Below are 19465 nucleotides of genomic sequence, written 5' to 3'. Positions count from 1 at the left end.
ACCGGCACACCTGTGTGGGTCCTGGGGAGCCCGGGTGACTTCACGTGTCATCACCTGGGGACAAGGCTCTCGGCATCTCTGGGAAGGGCATACATCAGTGGTTCTCAGCTGGGGTGATTTTGCTCCCCCAGACACATTTGGCAATGTCCAGAGACGTTTCTGATTATCATAATGGGGAGGAGGGGTGCTTCTGGCATCTTACTGGGTCCAGACCAAGGATGCTGCTGGATGCCCACAATGAACAGGACAGCCCCCACAAGAAACAATTATCCCTCCCCAGTGTCAACAGTGCAGAGGTTGGGAAACCCTGGACCACGTAAACGGAGCAGGTTTGCAGGTGAATCACGGTCACAGAGGTGACCGGGTGCCACTCCCTGCCCAGGTTCTGGGCTTGCAGTGAACTTGGCACGTGGTCACCGTTGCACCCTTTGAAATAAGCAATGTTTACACAAACAAGTGACAGCAAACAGCAGAGCGAGGCAGAGCATGGCTGAGGGCATCGGGGTCCCTGGGGTGCAGAGGGAAGAGGCTGGGTGGGCTGGGGGTCGGGTTACGCTTGTAGTACTTTTAAATTTTGTACTTTCCCAGCTTGTACTTTTAAACTTTGTTGAAGGTGCTTTTTAAAGCAGATTTGAAAAATATTTTAGTTGAATTTATCTATTTTTCCTTTTATAGTTCCAGATTTCTGTGTCATGGTTACAAAGGCCTTCCCCCACCTCCCACTCTGAGATACTTTTAAAAAGTTCTCACATGGTGTCTTCTAGTACTTTTACAATTTCAGTTTTTACATTTAAACCTTTGATTTTTTCTTTTCTTTTCTTTTCTTTTTTTTGCAATGAGTGAGGAACAACTCCAACCTTCTCTTCCCCAGATGGTGACCCTATTGTCCCAACATCACTGACTTAATCATCTGCCCCCCACCCCAACCCTGGTCATTCCATTACCCAGCTTAACATACATAAACGCCTATGTTTCAGGGCTGATTCCTGTCTTTCTATTTATACCTCTGATCACTCTGCCTAAAATCCAGCACTTCTGCCACACTGTTTTAACTACAGTAGCTTTATAATGGGCTTAATATCTGTTGGGGTTACATCCACTCTTTATCCCAACACTCCCTTTTGGATTTTGTTAGTTATTCCTCCTGGAAGTTTGTTTTTCCTCATGAACTTCAGAATCCACTCATTTCTCCCTCAAAAGGCATTTTCATGATTTGAATTTGATTGTGGTCACCCTGTGGATGAATTTAGGAGACGGCATCCTTGTGATGTTGAGTCTTGCTTTCTATGGGGGAACATGGCATGCCTTTCCAACCATTCCAGCCTTCTTCTGTGCCCCTCGGTGATATGTTAAGTTCTCATGAGTCCTGTAAATGCATTCTTAGGCGTTTCATGTTGTGCTGTCATGGCCATGCAAATGGGACATTCTCTGTGTCGTATCTCCTAAGGATGTGGCCCTAAACAAAAGCTATTGATGCTTGAACTTACCCATGAGCTCAGCCATGTTGCTGAATTCTCTTCCTGGGGTACGAGGATTTCAGTCCATTTCTTGGGGTTCCAGGCTTATGGTCCCAGCATCTGCAAGTACTGACAACTGGCTTTCGATGCATGGCCAGAGGGTGCAGGGTCTCTGCACGTGGGTGGGAGGGATGCCTCCGTTCCCCACTTCCTCTGCCACGGCTCCTTGGACTGATATGGGGGTCCGATGGAGTGGGAGGGGCAGTTAGGGCTGTTTGTAGGCCTTTGTGAGCCCCCGAGACCAGGTGACAAAGGGACTTGGAGAGGATGAGACCCCCAGCCTGGCTCTGTGTAGGAGGTTCTGGGAGTGAGGGCTGTGACCCTAGGTGGGTGCCTTCCTCCAGACGGTAGGATGGCAAAGCCACTAGGGGCTCTTGATCTTGGGGGCTGAGAAAGGCAGTGTCTCACAGATCGCTTCCCGAGCACCCGTGCTTCCCAGAGGGCTCCCAGAAATAACTGGGGTGGGAAAAGGGGGTCAGCACAAATGTCCCCAGACCTCATTCTTCCCCAAGGCCAGGGAGGGAGGACCTTTAGGTGACCCAGGTTCTAGCCTTTACTCCTCACAAGACCTGCCCACAGGGAGTTAGATTTTTATGTTAACTGTTTGAAAATAAGTACAGAAAAAGTCGGGAGGGGTCGTGTATGGATCTGGATGCTTTAAACAGGCTCAGTTGATGGTGACATTTATTTTTATTTTATTTTATTTTTTAAAATTCCTGTGTTTGCAGTGGTCTTTTTTTTTTTAAATTTATTTAGTTATTTTATTTTTGGCTGTTTTGGGTCTTCGTTTCTGTGCGAGGGCTTTCTCTAGTTGCGGCAAGCGGGGGCCACTCTTCATCGCGGTGCGCGGGCCTCTCACTATCGTGGCCTCTCTTGTTGCAGAGCACAGGCTCCAGATGCGCAGGCTCAGTAGTTGGGGCGCACAGGCCCGGTTGCTCCGCGGCATGTGGGATCTTCCCAGACCAGGGCTCGAACCCGTATCCCCTGCATTGGCAGGCAGATTCTCAACCACTGCGCCACCAGGGAAGCCCCAATGGTAACATTTATTATGGGCCCTGTGCTGAGCTGCATGCCCTGGCCCGTAACCAGCCCTTCAGAAGTATCCATTTTTGGTGTTTGTGTCAATGTTTTTTATGCTCTGTAGTAGTGTCTTGGGGCTGCCTTGACAAAGTGCCACAGGCTGGGCGGCTCAAAAAATAGTTGTTTATTTTAGTCTTATACTCTGGAGGTTCGAAGTCCAAGACTGAGGTGTGGGCAGGGCTGGTCCCTCTGAGGCCTCTCTCCTGGGCATGTAGATGGCCTTCTTCTCCCTGTGTCCTCACATGATTGTCCCTCTGTATGTCTGTGTTCTAATCTCCTCTTCTTATAAGGACTCCAGTCATCTTGGATTAGGGCCTACCCCAATGACCTCATTTTAGTTTTATCACCTCTTTAAAGACCCATCTCCAACAGAAGTCACATTCTGAAGTGCTGTGGGTTAGGACTTCAACTTATAAAATTTGGGGGGACATGATTCAACCCATAAAATTCAGCAACGTGACTCATACCTAAAGCATCTCAAATTTGGTGCTAAAATAAGACTTGCTTCAGTGGAAAATCATGATGGCTCTTTCTTCTCAGAGAAACTTAGCAGTGTTTGCAGGGATGGGTGGCCCCAGACCTGTGGCTGAGGGCTTCTCCGTCACAGGCATGAGCTCAGGCTCCTCAATTCCTTCGCAGCCCAAGGCCAGCTCCTCCTCCCCCTTTCAGCCTCCTCTCATCTTCCGAAAGAGCCAAGTACTGGCCAGGAGCAACCCCAGTCATTGTGCCACAAAGTTCTTAAACAACGTTAACCTCCACCGTGTGGGGGGCAGCAGGCAAAACACGGTGGAGGGCTCCTTTCCAGGTTTGTTTTTTCAAGCTCACAGGTGAGGAAATCAAAGAGATAATGTGGGCGGGGTCAGAGGTGGGCGCTGGTGGGCACAGGACATCTATTTCCAGATGAGGTCAGCAGGGCTCATACTAGGCTTGTAAACACCTGAGGACCAGCAGGGCCAAAGGAAAGAGGAAAGAGAGGAGTGCTCAGAAACCTTTCTTTCCTTCTTTTTTGGTTCCTTATTAGTTCATAGAGTTGAAAACTTACACCAAATAATGAAAAGCTTCCAAAGGCACCTCCATCCTTGCCCCTCCACAGGACAGCTCTGTGCCCAAGGAAGCCCCGCACAGTGAGGGTCATTCTGGAAGCCGAGAATGACAGAAGTGGGCTTTTCTATCTTTGCAGCAGAAGTGGGGGGCTAGTCAGAAGAATTAGAGAATATAAAGAAAACAGTGTTTCTTGCACACTTGACTTCAAGCTCCGAGATTCAAACCCATCTTGTCATCCCGTGTAAACCCCCATCAGCAGCCCAGTGGAGAGGAGGTGGTTGTCTGCCCCCTTCATCACCCAGGGGCGTGAGACCCAGAAGCCTCCCCCCCGAGAGGGTGAACCCGGACATCTTGTGGACCACCCCAAAGCAGTGACCACTATGTAAACCCCATTTGCTTGATTGGTGAAGTTTTTATCATCATCGTGATTAAGAAGATCCGTGTGGCACTGGGATATCCAGGAGCGAACCCAGAGGGATTGCGAGGTGGTGGTGTAGCACATCCAACCACGACTGTCCCCTCCCTCTGAGCACTTGGAGGACTTTTTCTTTTTCTTCAGCAAGGATGGGGTGAGAGGACACCGCTGGGGACCCCCCATCGACTGCCTGGACCAGCTTCTTCAAAGTCAGAGCACCGTTGGATACACCATCTCTGGATACTTCACTGTGCCTGGTGGGCTTGGGGGTTCTCTGGTTTTTCCTTCCTGATAGTCAGGGCAGGACCCACTGCCTCCATTTGCAAAGCTCTTCTCCCCCCTCCACTTGATCAAAGGGAGAAAAAGAGAAGCTGAATAAGACCTGCAGCAAGGGGGGATGTCACAAATCCTTACACACTGGCCTCTGTATAAGCAGCTGGAAGTGCTTAGAAGGATTGGGGGTGGGGTGGGCTGAAGACTGAGCGGCCCCAGAGATGTGCATATCGTAATCCCTGGACCTGTGACTACGTTACATCACATGGCAAAGGGGACTTTGCAGGTGAGATTAAGTTATGGGTCTTGAGATGGGGAGATATTCCCAGATTATTGGGATTATTGGGTGGGTTCAATGTAATCCCAGGGGAATTTACAAAAGGGAGACAGGAAGGTCAGAAGCAGAAGGCAATGTGACTGTAAGTAGAGGAACAGGGAGATCTGAAGAGGCACCACTGCTGCCTTTGAAGACAGAGGAAGGTGCCGTGAGCCAAGGAATGCAGGCGCCTCTAAAGCCTGGAGAAGCAGGGAAGCAGATTCTCCCCAGGGCCGCGGAAGGAAAGGAACCCGCTGGCCTATTTCAGAACTGCTGACCTGCAGGACTGTAACAGAGTAAACACGTGTGTGTTTAAAAAAGTTGTGTCTCTAATCAGCGCTGTGTGGTTACTTGTTACAGCAGCAACAGGAAACTAATACCTGGTCTGTGGTCACCAAGCCTGTTTCCCGGTTTTGATCTGGTAGGTAGTTTTCCTGCACCATTTTTTTTTAATTAATTAATTTATTTATTTATTTTTGGCTGTGTTGGGTCTTTGTTTCTGTGTGAGAGCTTTCTCTAGTTGTGGCAAGTGGGGGCCACTCCATCATGGTGCACGGGCCTCTCACTATCGCGGCCTCTCTTGCTGTGGAGCACAGGCTCCAGACGCGCAGGCTCAGTAGTTGTGGCTCACGGGCTTAGTTGCTCCATGGCATGTGGGATCCTCCCAGACCAGGGCTCGAACCCGTGTCCCCTGCATTGGCAGGCAGATTCTCAACCACTGCGCCACCAGGGAAGCCCTCTTGCACCATTTTATTCAATATTCCACCTCTTTTGGCCTATGTGGACATAGCCAAAGAGTGATTGAAACAGAAAAAGAAAAAAACAATTGGGGACTTGATGAATAAAGACATATAAAGTAAAGTAGAATTTTCTGTGGGGTCAGTGTCATGGTTCCTCATTCCCCTCCAAGCCACATGGCCAATGCACATGGTACAGGTGGCATCCCCACAGCTAAGCTCACAGGATGACGGTCCGCAGAGGGCAAACACTCTGGTATCTAAAAGTGCCTTTTGTGCTTCTACAAGTCATATTAGGGGAGACTATGATCTTTTCAAATAACAGTATCTTACAGCCACTGCGAAGCGTTTCCCCTCTTCATCATTGTGAATTATGCAAACATAGAGGTGGCTCTTAGTTGCCCGGGATCCAGTTACTCCAGTTAAACGCTGAGTTTGAGCCATGAGTCAGCGTCTTCACGGGAGGGTTCACCAACTCCCACTTTCCTTCCTCTTTGTTTTCTTCGCAGAAGCACATACCCAGAGAAGGGATCTGGAACAGAGTTAAATCACTTATTATTATTTTATACCAGGTCCATGGATTTCAGACTTGTTCCAAAGCCAACAGCCTTGGAGGCTGGCGTGACGTACCCACAATGCCTTGGACGCAGCACCAGCATCCAACACAGCAGCCCTCAGTGGGGGCTCCCCGCCCCTCCCACGGGCAGTGGGAAATGTCTGCAGACCTCACTCTTTGTCACAGCTGGGGGTGCTACGGCATCTCAGGGGTAGAGGCCAGAGATGCTGCTAAACATCCCACAATGCACAGGACAGTCCCCACAGCACAGCGCCGTCCTGCCCAAACGTCAACAATGTTGAGGCTGAGAACCCCTTCTGTCTACCCTACTGCTTCAAGAGGGGCTTCCATTCTCGAATTCAGCATCACAAAAAGATACAGGTATTGTGTTTTTAAACCCAAGATTAAAGGACAAAGCGAAGCTTTAGACCTCAATTCCCTGTAAAATAAATGGTTTGGAGTAGACCTTTGTTTTTAAGGCTTTGTTTGTTTACGTGTTCTGCTTTCCTTTTTTTCCCCTCTCTTTTCAATGTCCGGAAATTCCTTGGTTAGAAGAAACGTGCAAAAATTCCAACCTGGGGGGCAGGATCCAAGTGGGGGCTGGCGTTGACTCAGGGATACTCTCTCCTTCTGTTTGTAGAGACTGGGGGGAGGGTTTGGGGATGAGTGTGATGGGGGTGGGCTCCTGAATGTCCGTTTTCAGCTGCTCCTGACTTTAAGGCCCATCCTTGGTTGGTAAAGCCCTTGATGAATTTCTGATATTAACTGGCAAGTCTAGCTAACTTGGGGATGGGGTTGGGGGTGGACACCAAATCCTCAGTGTAAGAAAGTGGCGGGAGTTTGGAAGTTCAAGGCTGGCATCTTGAGAGGGGAGGCCAAGGGTCAGGGGAATGGGTGGGAATTTGGCCACAAAGACTAGTGGGATTTTGGAACCGTGTCAACGTGCAATTGACATGCAATCTCAGTCAGCGTCTGGCGTGTGCAGCACAGCTGTCTGCGAGGATGACGAGGACCCCCAGGGGGCCCCGGGGTGGGAAGGGATGCAAGAATAGGAGCGGCCACGTAGGAGTACGCGGGGACGGGAGACATGGTGATGTCAGCAGGAGCAAGGCCCTGCGTAGATTTAGGGGGCAGGGATGGGGGCGGGGTCTGAGCCCTGAGTTTCCCGCCTCCATTCACCTTGCCATCTGGATAAAAGCCACCTCTGCTTTGCCAGGTGGTGCTCCACAGGTTGGTCCAAAGTACCCGTTATCCTTCTCTACACATCCGTCACCTGCTTGCTTTTTCAGTATGTGTTTATACGGCCCCGGCCCGGCACCAGGCACCCCAGCAGCTTTGACCAGCTCGTGTGTTCCGAGGCTGGATGATTCCAAAGGCAAGAGGGAGGGGCTCCCTTCTGTCCGTCAGCCCCCCAGTCCCCAGAGCAAGTCAGCCCAGCAACCGCCCTTTCTCTTCTTATCCAAATATCTCACCCCCCACTGGACCAAGTGCTCAACTACGGAGTGACAAGGGATTATCATGTGACCTGATAATAAAAGTTCTCTGTCTTGTTTTTTATATTATGTTGGTAGCAAACGGCCACAGTTGCCATCATGAGAAAGATGACAAACCTCCCCCGTCAGCTCCCTGCCCAAGGCTGCCCTTTGCGTCAGAGCAGGCGGGCACGTTCTCAGGTGACAGGTGGGTCCCTGCTGCTCTTGTCTTCGTTCTGAGAGGGGCGTGTGGTGACGCTGCATTGTCGCGCTGCCTGTTTCTGCGGCAGAAAGAGAAACGAGGGGGCACATACCTTCCTCACTAGCTGAGTGAAGTCTGTGCAGTCCCGGGGCGGCAGCCCAAGGAGTGGGCGGGTGCAGGAGTCCAGCGCCGAGCCATGGCCCACGACCAGGATGACGCCCACTGTGGGAGGAAGGACACCCCGAGGTCAGAGCAGGCACAGAGAACGCCTCTTATTAGACGGGGAGGGGGGCCCAAAGTTGCCGGGCGGAACAAGCTTGTGGCGTCCCGAGGCCTCGAGGGACCCCAGGTAGGAGGGAGGCGTGGTTGGTAAGAGCTGAACAACACTGGCAGTCGGCCTCTGGTTTGTGTAGAAGTTCTTCTGAGCCCGTCGCATCCTGTGCAGGGCTCAGGTGGCTGCACCTGCCCGCAAGCTCCAGGAATGCGACGGCGCCGTGCGCTGAGCGGCCTCGTCCAGGCCTCGCCTGTGAGCCTGAGAAAGATCAGCTGCTCAATCCCAAAGGGGCCGTGGGTGACCCTCGCTTTACAGAAAGACCCCCAGAGTCCAGCGCCGAGTGAGTCTCCTGAAGGTGACAGGCGCGGGCAAGGCTGGGAGTCAGACCCGCGGGTGAGCCAGGGAGGCCCCGTGGCCGGACCCAGCCCACCACCTGAGGACAAAATCAGAACCCGAGCTTCCCTGGAAAGCTGCGAGTCACAGAGCGATCTATTCATTTGCCCCTAATGTGGCTATAGATTCTCCGGTGTGACACCCAGAGCCAAGCCCCCACCTGCTTCTCCTGTGTTATTTCTGAGTAATTTCACACTCATTTCTTTGGCCTCCAAGGTCATGGTGAGGTTGCCGGACATGCAGGTTTGACCCCTGGCTTGTGCTCTCCAGCCGAGCTGCCTGGGCACGGCAGTCTCCTAGACCCTCTGAGCTTCCAAGTCACATGGTGTCAGTGGAGGTGATACTTCAGACCACACGGGAGGGTGAGGACCTAACAGGTAAAGGCTGTGAAGGGCCACGATTCCCGGGGGATTGGCAGGTGTGAGCTTTTTCCCTCCAGCCCCGCTGGACTTTCCATTGCTCTGTCCACTGATCCACACGCCCCTCGTCTTCCTGGCCTGCTCACTCCCTCTGCCTCCTCCTGGCCCAGCCTTTGCCTTCCAAACCCTACTCATTCCACTGCTCAGGTGCTGCATCCTGGGTGCCTCAGCCAATTGCCACAGCCATGGGTGGATGGGTCTGCATCCCTGCAGCAGGCAGCGGCCACCTGTGTCACAGGCAGGGGTCAGTAGACCCCAGAGGTGATGAAGCAATGGTTCTGCATCTGCTTCCAGAAGCCCTCAGGACCGTAGGGAGATGCTTGGAAGGAAGGTCATCCGTGGACACTGAATTTCAGCCTGGGTCAGGTGGAGACAGGTGGGCCAGGGCGGGGCCTGGGTGCAGGAAAGGCCCTCATTTCATTCTGTCCTCTGATGGCCTGTGGCAATAATTGTGAGCAACGTGAGACTGATAATGAATCAAAGGCCACTAAGGTGTGGTTTCCAAAAGCACCTTCCCCAGGGTGCCCATCAGTCAAAACAGGTCACATAGACCGGTCTCATGGCCGGGTGTGCATGGGGTGCTGGACACAGCAAGGTTGAGGTCTCAGAGCACATGCCCCACGGTGCACTGGGGACTCTGGGGGGAGGGCAGGGGCTCAGCTGTCGCCGAGGTCCTGGTCATCAGAGTCTTTGGTCCCCTGAGCTCCTTTGGACGAGGGATGGAAAGAACGATGGTGGGGCAAGTGGGCCGGGTGGTCCCTTATCAACTCCTTCTGAGCTCTTTTTCATGTTATTTAATATTCCTAATATTCCAGATGTTTGCGCCTTTTCCTCCAACAATATTCATACCCTTTGAGGGTAGAACGTGTGTCTTCTTTGCTTAGATTTTTCCCATAATGCTTTATTTGGTACCTGACACATTGCTGATGTTCAATACGCACTTGCTAACTTAAATCTTATAGGATTTGTTTTTCGAGTTTCACTATGGACATTTTGATATATACCCCAAAAGCGGGTCTGATGAATCCCCGTGTTCCCATCAGGGAGCTCCAATGGTTGTTGACATTTTGCCCACCATATATCATCTGTCTGCTACCCCACCCCCTTTTCTGTGAAGTATTTTTATTTTATTTTTACTGAAGTATAGTTTATGTACCATATTATACTGTATAAGTTACAATATTATATAAGGTGTACAATACAGTGATTCACAATTTTTAAAGGTTATACGCCATTTAGTTGCTATAAAATATTGGCTATGTTCCCTATGTTGTACAATATATCCTTGTAGCTTATTTTATACCTAACAGCTTGTACCTCTTAATCCCCGACCCCTATCTTGCCCCTCCCCGTTTCCTCTCCCCACTGGTACTCCTCATTTGTTTTCAATATCTGTGAGTCTGCCTCTTTTTTGTTATGTTCACTAGTTTGTTGTATTTTTTAGATTCCACATATAAGTAAAGTGTTTGTCTTTCTCCGTCTGACTAATTTCACTTGGCATAACGCCCTTCAAGTCCATCCATGTTGCTGCAAATGTCAAAATTTCATTCTTTTTTTATGGCTGAGTAATATTCCATTGTATATATGCACCACATCTTCTTAATCCATTCATCGGTTGATGGACACTTAGCGAAGTATTTTAAAGCATATCCCAAACATCACGCAATTTCACAGGATGTACCTCGGTTTGCATCTCCAAAGGAGGACTTTTCATTCTTACACACAACCATGCTATTATCACACCTCACAAAATTAGCATTAATATTTCTTTTTTTTTTTAAAGATTGATTGATTGGTTGATTGCTATGTTGGGTCTTCATTTCTGTGCGAGGGCTTTCTCCAGTTGTGGCAAGCGGGGGCCACTCTTCATCGCGGTGCGCAGGCCTCTCACTATCGCGGCCTCTCTTGTTGCGGAGCACAGGCTCCAGACGCACAGGCTCAGTAGTTGTGGCTCACAGACCTAGTTGCTCCGCGGCATGTGGGATCTTCCCAGACCAGAGCTCGAACCCGTGTCTCCTGCATTAGCAGGCAGATTCTCAACCACTGCGCCACCAGGGAAGCCCTATTATTTCTTAAATACTTCCATATTCAGATTCCAGATTTAAATTCCATGTTCAAATTTCTTTAATGGTCTCGACCATCAACTTAAACAGATTCTTTGTCCGAATTGTCATTTAAACATGACCCAACATTTGGCTGCTTGATTCTTAGATTCTTTTGTTTCCTAGGAAGTGGGCGTGGGTGGTCTGTGTCGACCCTTCTGTCTTGGATCCCATCAGCTCTTGGTTCCGGAATCAGGGGCCCCAGGGCCTGGGTCGGGGGGCGTGTGTCTATGCAGAGGCAGCGATGTAGCACTCCAGTGGCAGGGAAATGGGGCAGGGGAGGTTGGGGCATCCCTCGGTTCAAAAATCAATCATTTCCATCCCAGAGGTGAGAACCCAACCCCCAGGGCGGCTGGTACCCGAGGACGATGGGGCCACTTACCGTCCTGCGGGCGGGTGCTGACGATCTGTTCCATGCTCACTGCACACCTGTGCAAGTAATCCTCGTAGGGCTCGGCGGGCAGGAGGGAGGGGAGGGGGAAGGCGGGCCTGGAGGAGGGGGAGGGGAGCAGAAGGAGGGAGACGGCTCGCCTCTAGCCAGGGCTCACGGTCAGCCCCGAGCCTCCAGTTCTGTGCTCAAAACCAGCAAAGAGCTGGCGTTGGGCCTCCAGCGAGCCTTCTCCCTGAGTACCCGCACACAGGCTTGTGATGGCGCCGCCAGCCACGGGCAGCGGGAGATGAAGGTTCTCTGGCTGACGAACTCTAGCCAGACTGACTGACCCTCTTCTCAACGGGCCCGACCTGTGGGCTTCACATCCAACCTTGTGCACTCAGTTTAGCCAGAATCGCCCAACCCCATATCTGACCACTCTGGATATCTGAGCAAACTCGGCTTCCCCTCCAACCCCAGGAGGCGTCTGATCCCCTGGCCTGCCTGCAGCAAGGATCCTTTTAGGTTCCGTTTAGCAAGAATCACCCTGTTCTCTTAAGAATCTCCCATCACCCCACCCTGCTCCTGGGAGGAAGAATCCCCACTTGGCCTTATATTCGGAGGGGAATCTGATCTTCCTTCCCTTCTGCAAACCCCCCACTGCAGTGGTCCCTCTTGAATAAAGCCTTCCTTATTACCTTTAACCAGTGTCGTGAGTAATTTTTCTTTAACGAGAAAACCCCAGCAGCAGACAACGTGAGGCGGCTCACCTATAATCCATGCTGACGTTGAAATCCGCCTCTCTCAGCTCTTCCAGGGTCATGAGGGTCAGGGTGGTTTTGCCAGTCTCCCATTTGGTCCATTCAAAGATTCCGGGCTCCACTCTTATCTTAATTTTCTTCTCCAGTTTGAGCTCTGGATTCAACAGAATACAAGTGTTTATCATCTTCGGTGTCTATTTTGGATTTCTGTAAATGAGTCTCTTCCTAGGTCTAAATCAAACCTTTGGAAAAAAATCTGACTTTTTTTTTTTTTTTGCTTGCTGAATCTTGTCCTGTGATTAGGCACAGACACACTATTTCTCAGACAAAAGCCACCGGGCAGTTGGAGGGTATGAGAGGAGTGATGACCCTCTGCTCATCAGGAAGGGCCAGAGTCTCTTGGGATCTGGGAGGTGCCACTGGCAGCGACCTCCCTGGTGCTCATCCTGATGACCCGATGCAGCCCCATAGCACGCGGCACCCGGACTCCTCCCTGGGTCAAGAAGGAGCCTGCACCTATGAGGACTTGGCTGGTCCAATGATCTGAGGAAAAGACGAGGGCAATCATGGAGCTTGTTAGCCACACGGAAGCGCCATCCTGGTAAACACTTACCCCAGACTGAGCTGAAGCGGAGGGTGGATGGGAGTCACCTTCTGGAACATTCTATCTCTCACAACTTGCCCTTCCCTAGGATTTTTTTTTTTAATGAGAAAAAAACCTCCACTTTCTATTGTAAATTAAAAAAACTGGAAATGGAAGTCATGAATTCAGTAAAATCTAACTGGTGAAGTTGTTTTGGACAAAACTTCATATAATCATATTTGCATCTAAGTATACATCATCTGTTTTGCCAAAAATAGTACATACGTTTGCTACAGAAAAGCACATTCCATAAACTGACATTTTTTTTTATACCTTCAGTAAGAGACCTGTAAACTAAGGCCACCTCTTTTTGAGTGGGGGAAAAACAAGACCTTAATGTTTTTATTCGAAATGGAGAAAATGACGTTAAACGGAAATGCTGGCAATCAAATCCATTCCCAAAATGTATTTCAGGCCCATGAAATGGGTTCCTTTGCAAAGCACATTTAGAAAAGAGAGTTAAGCCTGGTTGATGGGGCTCCTGGGCTCTCCCGCAGCCTGTGAGGAACTCGTGTCCACCGGGAATAGGTGACACGAAGAAAGAGTTTGGAGAGGGATGGATTGGGAGTTTGAGATTAGCAGATGCAAACTATTATATATAGGCTGGATAAACAAAAAGGTCCTACTGTAGAGCGCAGGGAACTACATTCAATATCCTGTGATAAACCATAATGGAAAAAAATATGAAAAAGAGTATATATATGCATGTAACTGAGTCACTTTGCTGTACAGCAGAAATTAACACAACATTGTAGTTCAACTATACTTCAATATAAAAAATAAATTGATAAAAGAAAAATAATACTCTACAAAATTAAAAAAAAAAAAAAAAAAAAGAGTCTGGAGAGTGTCCCAAATGGCGTTGGGCCCTCTTCCTGTTCTGTGGGTCACACTTTGGGAAATGGTCCATCTGGACATTCACTGACATGGTGGTGAGATAAAGCTTAGCATTCTGGAAAACAGGATGGTCATGTTTGAGGACATATGAAGAAGGCTGAGCATCCTGCTTTTCTTGATTAACACAGGATTTATGAATTTATGTTCTTTAAACTGACTTCGTCCTCCTCCTCCTCTGCATATAGAGTAAAAGTCAATGAGAGATCATGTTAAAGACATTGACATGATCGTTGTCAGAAAACATTTTGGGGAGCTTTTATTTTAAATGCAAGAGACCCACCTAACAGAAGTCAGAGAAATTGGAACAGATATGTTCATAATGAGGAAACATGAATGATAACAAAAAGGGGATAAAGTTACGAAAAATGTTTTTGAAGCTCTCAGTTATATTCGTTTAAGGCCAAAAGAATATTCCTTATCTTTTTTTTTTTCATATGTTGTGACCATGGCTGGGAGGCTGGGTGGGGAAAGGGAGCCTGAGAGCATCACTAGGAAAGGGCCTGGCGACTTGGAGGAAGTCACCGTCAGAGGTATCCACGTGCTGGCCTGGCTGGACACAGGCAATCTGCAGGTGTCACCCCCGCTCACCTGTGGGCTGCCAGCCTCAGATGGAGATTCAAGTGTTTTCTTAGGTTAGTGGAAAAGTATCAGCCTCCCGGATGGGTTAAAACAAAATAAGCTCAATTAAATGGCGGGTTTAAAGGCGGGTGGGGGGCACAGGAGAATCCGGGGTGAGCCTGTCACCTTTTATCCTGTATTTGTGCGTGTTTCTTGCTTTCTTCACATCTGATCGCTATAGTTGTTGGATTAATTACACATATATTGATCCTAAGCTATCCGGGCATAAAATGACTTCATATCTATTTTGCCTTCTTCTGTCCTATTTGTTAAGAGTTATCAAATGGAAATACTTAGAGCAAACACGGTGGGGTCCTGGGCCCCTCCCGGGTTTGCTTAGCAGCTGACATCGTGCTTTAACCTGCCCTTGGCTCCATGGGTCCAGAGCCCAGAGCTGCAGGGAAGCAAAGCAATGAACATGCAAATCTCAACAGCGGGGGAAACCACGGGCATTTCTCGGTCTCAGGGACCCCAGAAACCGTGCAGGGGAGTCCAGGGTCCCCTGTTACGCTCGGATGAGAAATGACAAACGGAGGACGTCTGCAGGGCTGACGATGCACAGAGACGGCCTCCGAGTTTTAAGTGTGTGGAAAGCGGACAGTGATGAAATGGGTTTCTACCCTCACAACTTAGCGAGTGGATCAAGAAACAGCACGTTAATGAGAAGGTAGGAAAGGACTGGATTGGCCACGAGCCCACACGGGTCCTGTGCAAGGATCAGGTCCATCCCTGGGAGGGATTCCCAGCTGCATGGCAGAATCGGGAAGGCACTTTGTCAGAGCTTCTCTGATCTACGTGGAGGAGATACTGGGGTGGTGCTCGGGCTGGCGGACCCGCCATCATTTCAACAGCTGCTCCCGTGAAGGTCTGCTCGCCGTCCTCTTTCTGACACCGCGCCAGGCACGATGCCGTTATCTGCAAGACGGCTTGTCCAGCAGCAGCCTCTTTGCTCTTTGTCCCCCTCCTCCACTGATGTCCTTCCTCCCTGACCTTGATCTGGTAGGTCATTCCCAGCAGCTGCAACCCTCGCTAAGCTCAGTGCCATCCTCTTCTCTATCTCCAGCCAGCCTTCCTTTCTCTGTAGGCTCCTGTCCCTCGTATCTGATTCCAACCCTCCAGCCACCTCCCGGGATTTCACTCCACGGAGCTGACTCTTTGCTTGGTATCGTTCGCCTCCCCCAGCCCCTAACTCCCTACCTTACACAGCTTAAAATCTCCACTCAATCTCCATGGCCCTCCCCCGTGCACCTTCAGCTCCTTGCACCCTTTCTTGCTTCATCATACTTACTTCTCAAACCCGCCCGGGGTTAGCCGCAGTTCCGCCTGCTCCTCCTGGGCCACACCTGGGGGCAGCCCAGCACCGTTGATGGGTCTCCGTGTAAAGCCGTGCCCATGACCTCAAGTGGCCTTTGTGCTGCCCAATGGTCACCTTGTACTTCCCCGTCCCTGTCCTGGCCCCTCTCCCCAATAAGCATGTCACACATTCAGTGCTGCCCTTTCTCATGCTCACCTGGTCACCTGACTTCCTGTGTCTCTGAGAAAGCAGAGGCAAGCCCCCTCCTCCACACGTGCCCACCTGCTGCACCTGTGCCCACACACTCTGCCCTCAGTCCCATCACTATGGAGGACCGGCCGTGCGTGCATGGTGACCTAGGTCTTGTGCCCCCTTCCCCACACTGGGAGAGGCGGAACCAGGACCTCCAGGGCAGGCTGCCCATCTCTGGCAGGAACTTGCTTCTTCCTGTAGGTGGACGCTCGCTCAGAAGGGTCTGCCACTGGCTTCCCATCACACAGCAGCTTTTGATGGTGCTGAACAGCTCCCAGGAGCCGATTCCCTTGCCCAGGGAGTCCTGCATTTTGGACTTAAGAAGGGACCACAGCAGTTCTCAGCTCTCTGGGAACATCCTCACCCCCAGCTTTTTAAAAAACACATGGCAGAAGCAGGCCAAAGGCGAATTACAATCCTGACCTTCCAGAAATGCTAACTGGCTCAGTGCCTCCTAACAGTTCTTGAGGGCTGGTTCACAACTGTCTTGTGACTTTGTGTGGCCATTCATGGCCACCCACCCCAGTCTCACCTCTGCTCACTATCTTCTCCCCCCGGAGAAGAGTCATGAGGTCAAGGCCACATGAGAAGCTAGCTGCAGTTCTCACTGACCTTCCAGGATGTGTTTGGCTGTCTGCACACAGCGGAGGGCTGGGGAGGTGAAGACGGAGATGATCCTGATGCCACTGCCCAGCAGAGCTTCCCCTGGAAGACAGCAGGTGGAGAAGTGCCCTCTTCATAACTGTAGCTGCCCATGGTGGCAACTCCAACAGGTGGCTTACTACCCGTGGCAGGCAGGGTCTTAAGTGGCCCCAAGAATCCCCACCACCACCCCGTATACACACCCTGTATAATCCCCTGGTGTGTGGGTGGAAGCTGTGAATACGGTGAGCTAGCTCCCCTGTGACCAGGTTATGTTATAAGGCAGAAGGGAGATTATCGCAGGTGGGCCAGACCCATTCAGGTGAGCCCATTAAAAGCAGAGATTTCTCCAGCCAGTCACGGAAAAGAAGTCAGATAACATATACACACTACTATGTATAAAATAGACAACCAACAAGGTCCTTCTGCAGAGCACAGGGAACTAGACTCAATATTTTGTAATAACCTATAAGGGAAAATAATCTGATAAAGAACATCTATCTATCTATCTATCTAAAACTGAACCACTTTGCTGTATACCTGAAACTTATTTGATACTGTAAATCAACTATACTTTAATAAAAAATTTTTTAAAAACCAAAGGTAGAGGGATTTGACATGCAATAAATTCTCTACTGTTGGCTTCCAAGATGGAGGGGGCCATGTTGCAAGGAATGTGGGTGGGCTCTAGGAATCCAGCAGCCCCTGTGCTGGCACCAGGCAAGGAAGTGAGGACTTCAGTCCTACAACCACAAGGAAATGAATTCTCCCACCAGCCCAATGAATGTGGAACTGCTTCCAAGAGGCTCCAGGTGGGAAGTCAGCCCAGCCAGCAGCTTGAAATCAGAGTTGAGACCCTGAACAGAGAACCCAGCCATGCTGTGTTTGTGTTTCTGACCCACAGAACTGTGAGCTATCAAGTGGGTGCTGTTTCAAGTTCATGGTCACCTGCAGTAATGGAAACTCAAGCCCCCTGAGGCTCATGGAAGGACAAGCCTGTAAATCACATTTCTTCTTGCAAAATTAGAGGACCTGGTCTTTGGGAAAGAAGGAGCTCTCTTCAGTACAAAATCTGCACGGTACCAACACCAGTGAGGTTTCCGTGGATATTGTGATGGGCTGATTTCTGTTCCCTAAATTCATATGTTGGAGTCCTAACCCCATGCCTCACAGTGTGACCTTCTTTGAATGTAGGGTCTTTATAGAGGTGATCAAGTTAAGATGAGCAATTTATGAGGACTGGTGCCCTTATATAAAGGGGAGATCTGGCCTCAAAGGGCACGTAGCAAGGGCTCAATACACGTGAGTGATAATCACTGCTACAACTATTGTTACTATTCCTACTAGAATGATCCTCAAACATACCTGCCATTCTGGACTGGAAAATTCCACAGGACGATAAAGGTGGATCGTTTTCAAAGTCTTTGATACCGCGGCTCCGTCTGGGCAGACTGCGAGGGAAGTTCAGGTCTGGCCGGTAGTATTTCCCTAAAGCATAAATAAGCACCAGATGCTCAGTTCCACTGAGTTAGTGCATATTTGTCCCACTAAACTCTTAAGATCAAGACCCACATTTGAAGCATGGTAATTATTTACATTGTGGTCAACTGTGTTTTTTCTTGAGCATGCTCTGTGATGTGGATTCAATTCCAGGAGGAAGTCCTACTCTCACCACCCATTCCCTCAAACACAGAAAACGTATGTTTCAGCCATAGGAACCATGAGACCTTCTTTGTCCTCTCAAAACCCCCCCGAAGAGTCATTCATACAATTTTCCTGATTAAGAACCAAGACTGATTTAGCTTAACTTGATAAGAGTCTCAAATTGGTATTAATTAATTAGATGAAACTCAACCCATCCCCATAGCTTGAAGATGTCCCATTGCCTACGGGACAGAATACAGATGGCGGGAGAGGGTCCTGCATTGTGTATTATTAGTCAGCTGCTTGAGGCATGACTGGACATCAGGGGGCTCCACTGGGACTCCCCACCACCACCACCCATTCAGAGGCTCAGAGCACCTTGGTTCACTTTGAGTTTGACCTTGGGCTCGAAGATTGGACGATCTGGTGCAAATCCTGGCACCACCAGTTACTAGTTGTGTGTGTAGAGGCAACTGACTAATCTCCCTTATCAATAAAAATCGGGAAACAACAGAGTTGTCTGAACGAATCAGCAAGATAATGCTTGGAGCCCAGAGCCTGGCTCAGAGGTAGTGGCCAATAGGGGCAGGTTTGATCTCATCCTCAGATTATCCATTTATCCCTGCAGATAAATGGATAATCACGCCACGCCACACCAAGCCCTCTCATCCTCCCAAGCGGTCTCCAAACCTCCTGGCTACAACAGATTCTAGCAGCCAAACTGCCTCTCTTGAGACCTGCCATACGTCACATGGATGGCCTGTCACTTGCACCTGAACATGCCACCCCAGCCTCCCAGCAGTTCACCAAGGGGAGGCAGGCAGCGGCTATTTGCATGCCTTGTGTTTTTAGGTTCCATGCAAGATATTTCTGGAAGCTACCTCCCTGGAATTTCCACTGGCAGAGACTTTGTTTGAACCGTAAGCTTTACAGACCTTTATTAAATGCCAAAGTGTTAGGTGTGTCCGCAGGGAAAGCTGGTATTTGTTTTTCATTCAAAGCGAAGGTCCGTCACTTGTGTCATATTCTCAAGGACATCTGTCATCCCCAAATGTGAAACTACTCCACTGAGGTCTTTTGCCCTCATTGATGTTTTATCTGTGATCACTTTGTGAGGCAGAGGGCAGAGCTCAGAAGAAGCCGAGGACCTGGGGGGTGGTTGGGCTCTGACGGGAGGACAGTCTGAGCAAATAGGGGTGCCCTGGGCCAGCGCCGCTGGGAAGTGAGGGGCCATAGAGGGTGTGGGTCCTTCGTGCAGAAGTGAGCAGAAACCAGGAGGGACGCCGGAATGCAAGGGGGGGCCGGCAGTGTCCCCAAATACCTGTCATTGTAATTGATCAAACACTGCAACTTGCAGAATTCAGACCAAGTAGACTATCACAATGCACTTTACCAGGGCTTCCTTACCTGGTAAAAAGATCCATCAGCAGTTTCCTCTAAGCTGGGAATTTCCAGTGCCTTTAAAATATTTTCCCTTATAGGTGACTTGATCTTTTGTGTAGATGACCACATATTTTCCCTCTTTTTATGAAGTCCAGTCACTC

At 49.8% G+C, this 19465-nt stretch overlaps 1 protein-coding gene across 1 annotated transcript in view; it reads right to left on the bottom strand.

Annotated features, from left to right (window-relative positions):
• Nucleotides 1-5361: 5361 nt before the first annotated feature.
• Nucleotides 5362-19465, bottom strand: part of UBASH3A (ubiquitin associated and SH3 domain containing A) — a 49189-nt gene continuing 35085 nt past the window's right edge. Inside the window, exons 10-15 of the mRNA XM_059921627.1 lie at nt 17643-17765; nt 16248-16340; nt 11941-12085; nt 11183-11289; nt 7725-7834; nt 5362-5914 (exon numbers count right to left, since the gene is read on the bottom strand). Coding sequence (XP_059777610.1) covers nt 5777-5914; nt 7725-7834; nt 11183-11289; nt 11941-12085; nt 16248-16340; nt 17643-17765 — 716 coding nt within the window. The 3' untranslated portion in view covers nt 5362-5776. The remainder of the gene's footprint in view (nt 5915-7724; nt 7835-11182; nt 11290-11940; nt 12086-16247; nt 16341-17642; nt 17766-19465) is intronic.

The sequence above is a fragment of the Balaenoptera ricei genome, chromosome 4 (assembly GCF_028023285.1).
Source record: "Balaenoptera ricei isolate mBalRic1 chromosome 4, mBalRic1.hap2, whole genome shotgun sequence".
Taxonomy (NCBI): domain Eukaryota; kingdom Metazoa; phylum Chordata; class Mammalia; order Artiodactyla; family Balaenopteridae; genus Balaenoptera; species Balaenoptera ricei.
The sequence above is the reverse complement of the archived record's forward strand: the minus strand, read 5'-3'. Positions and strand labels throughout refer to the sequence as shown.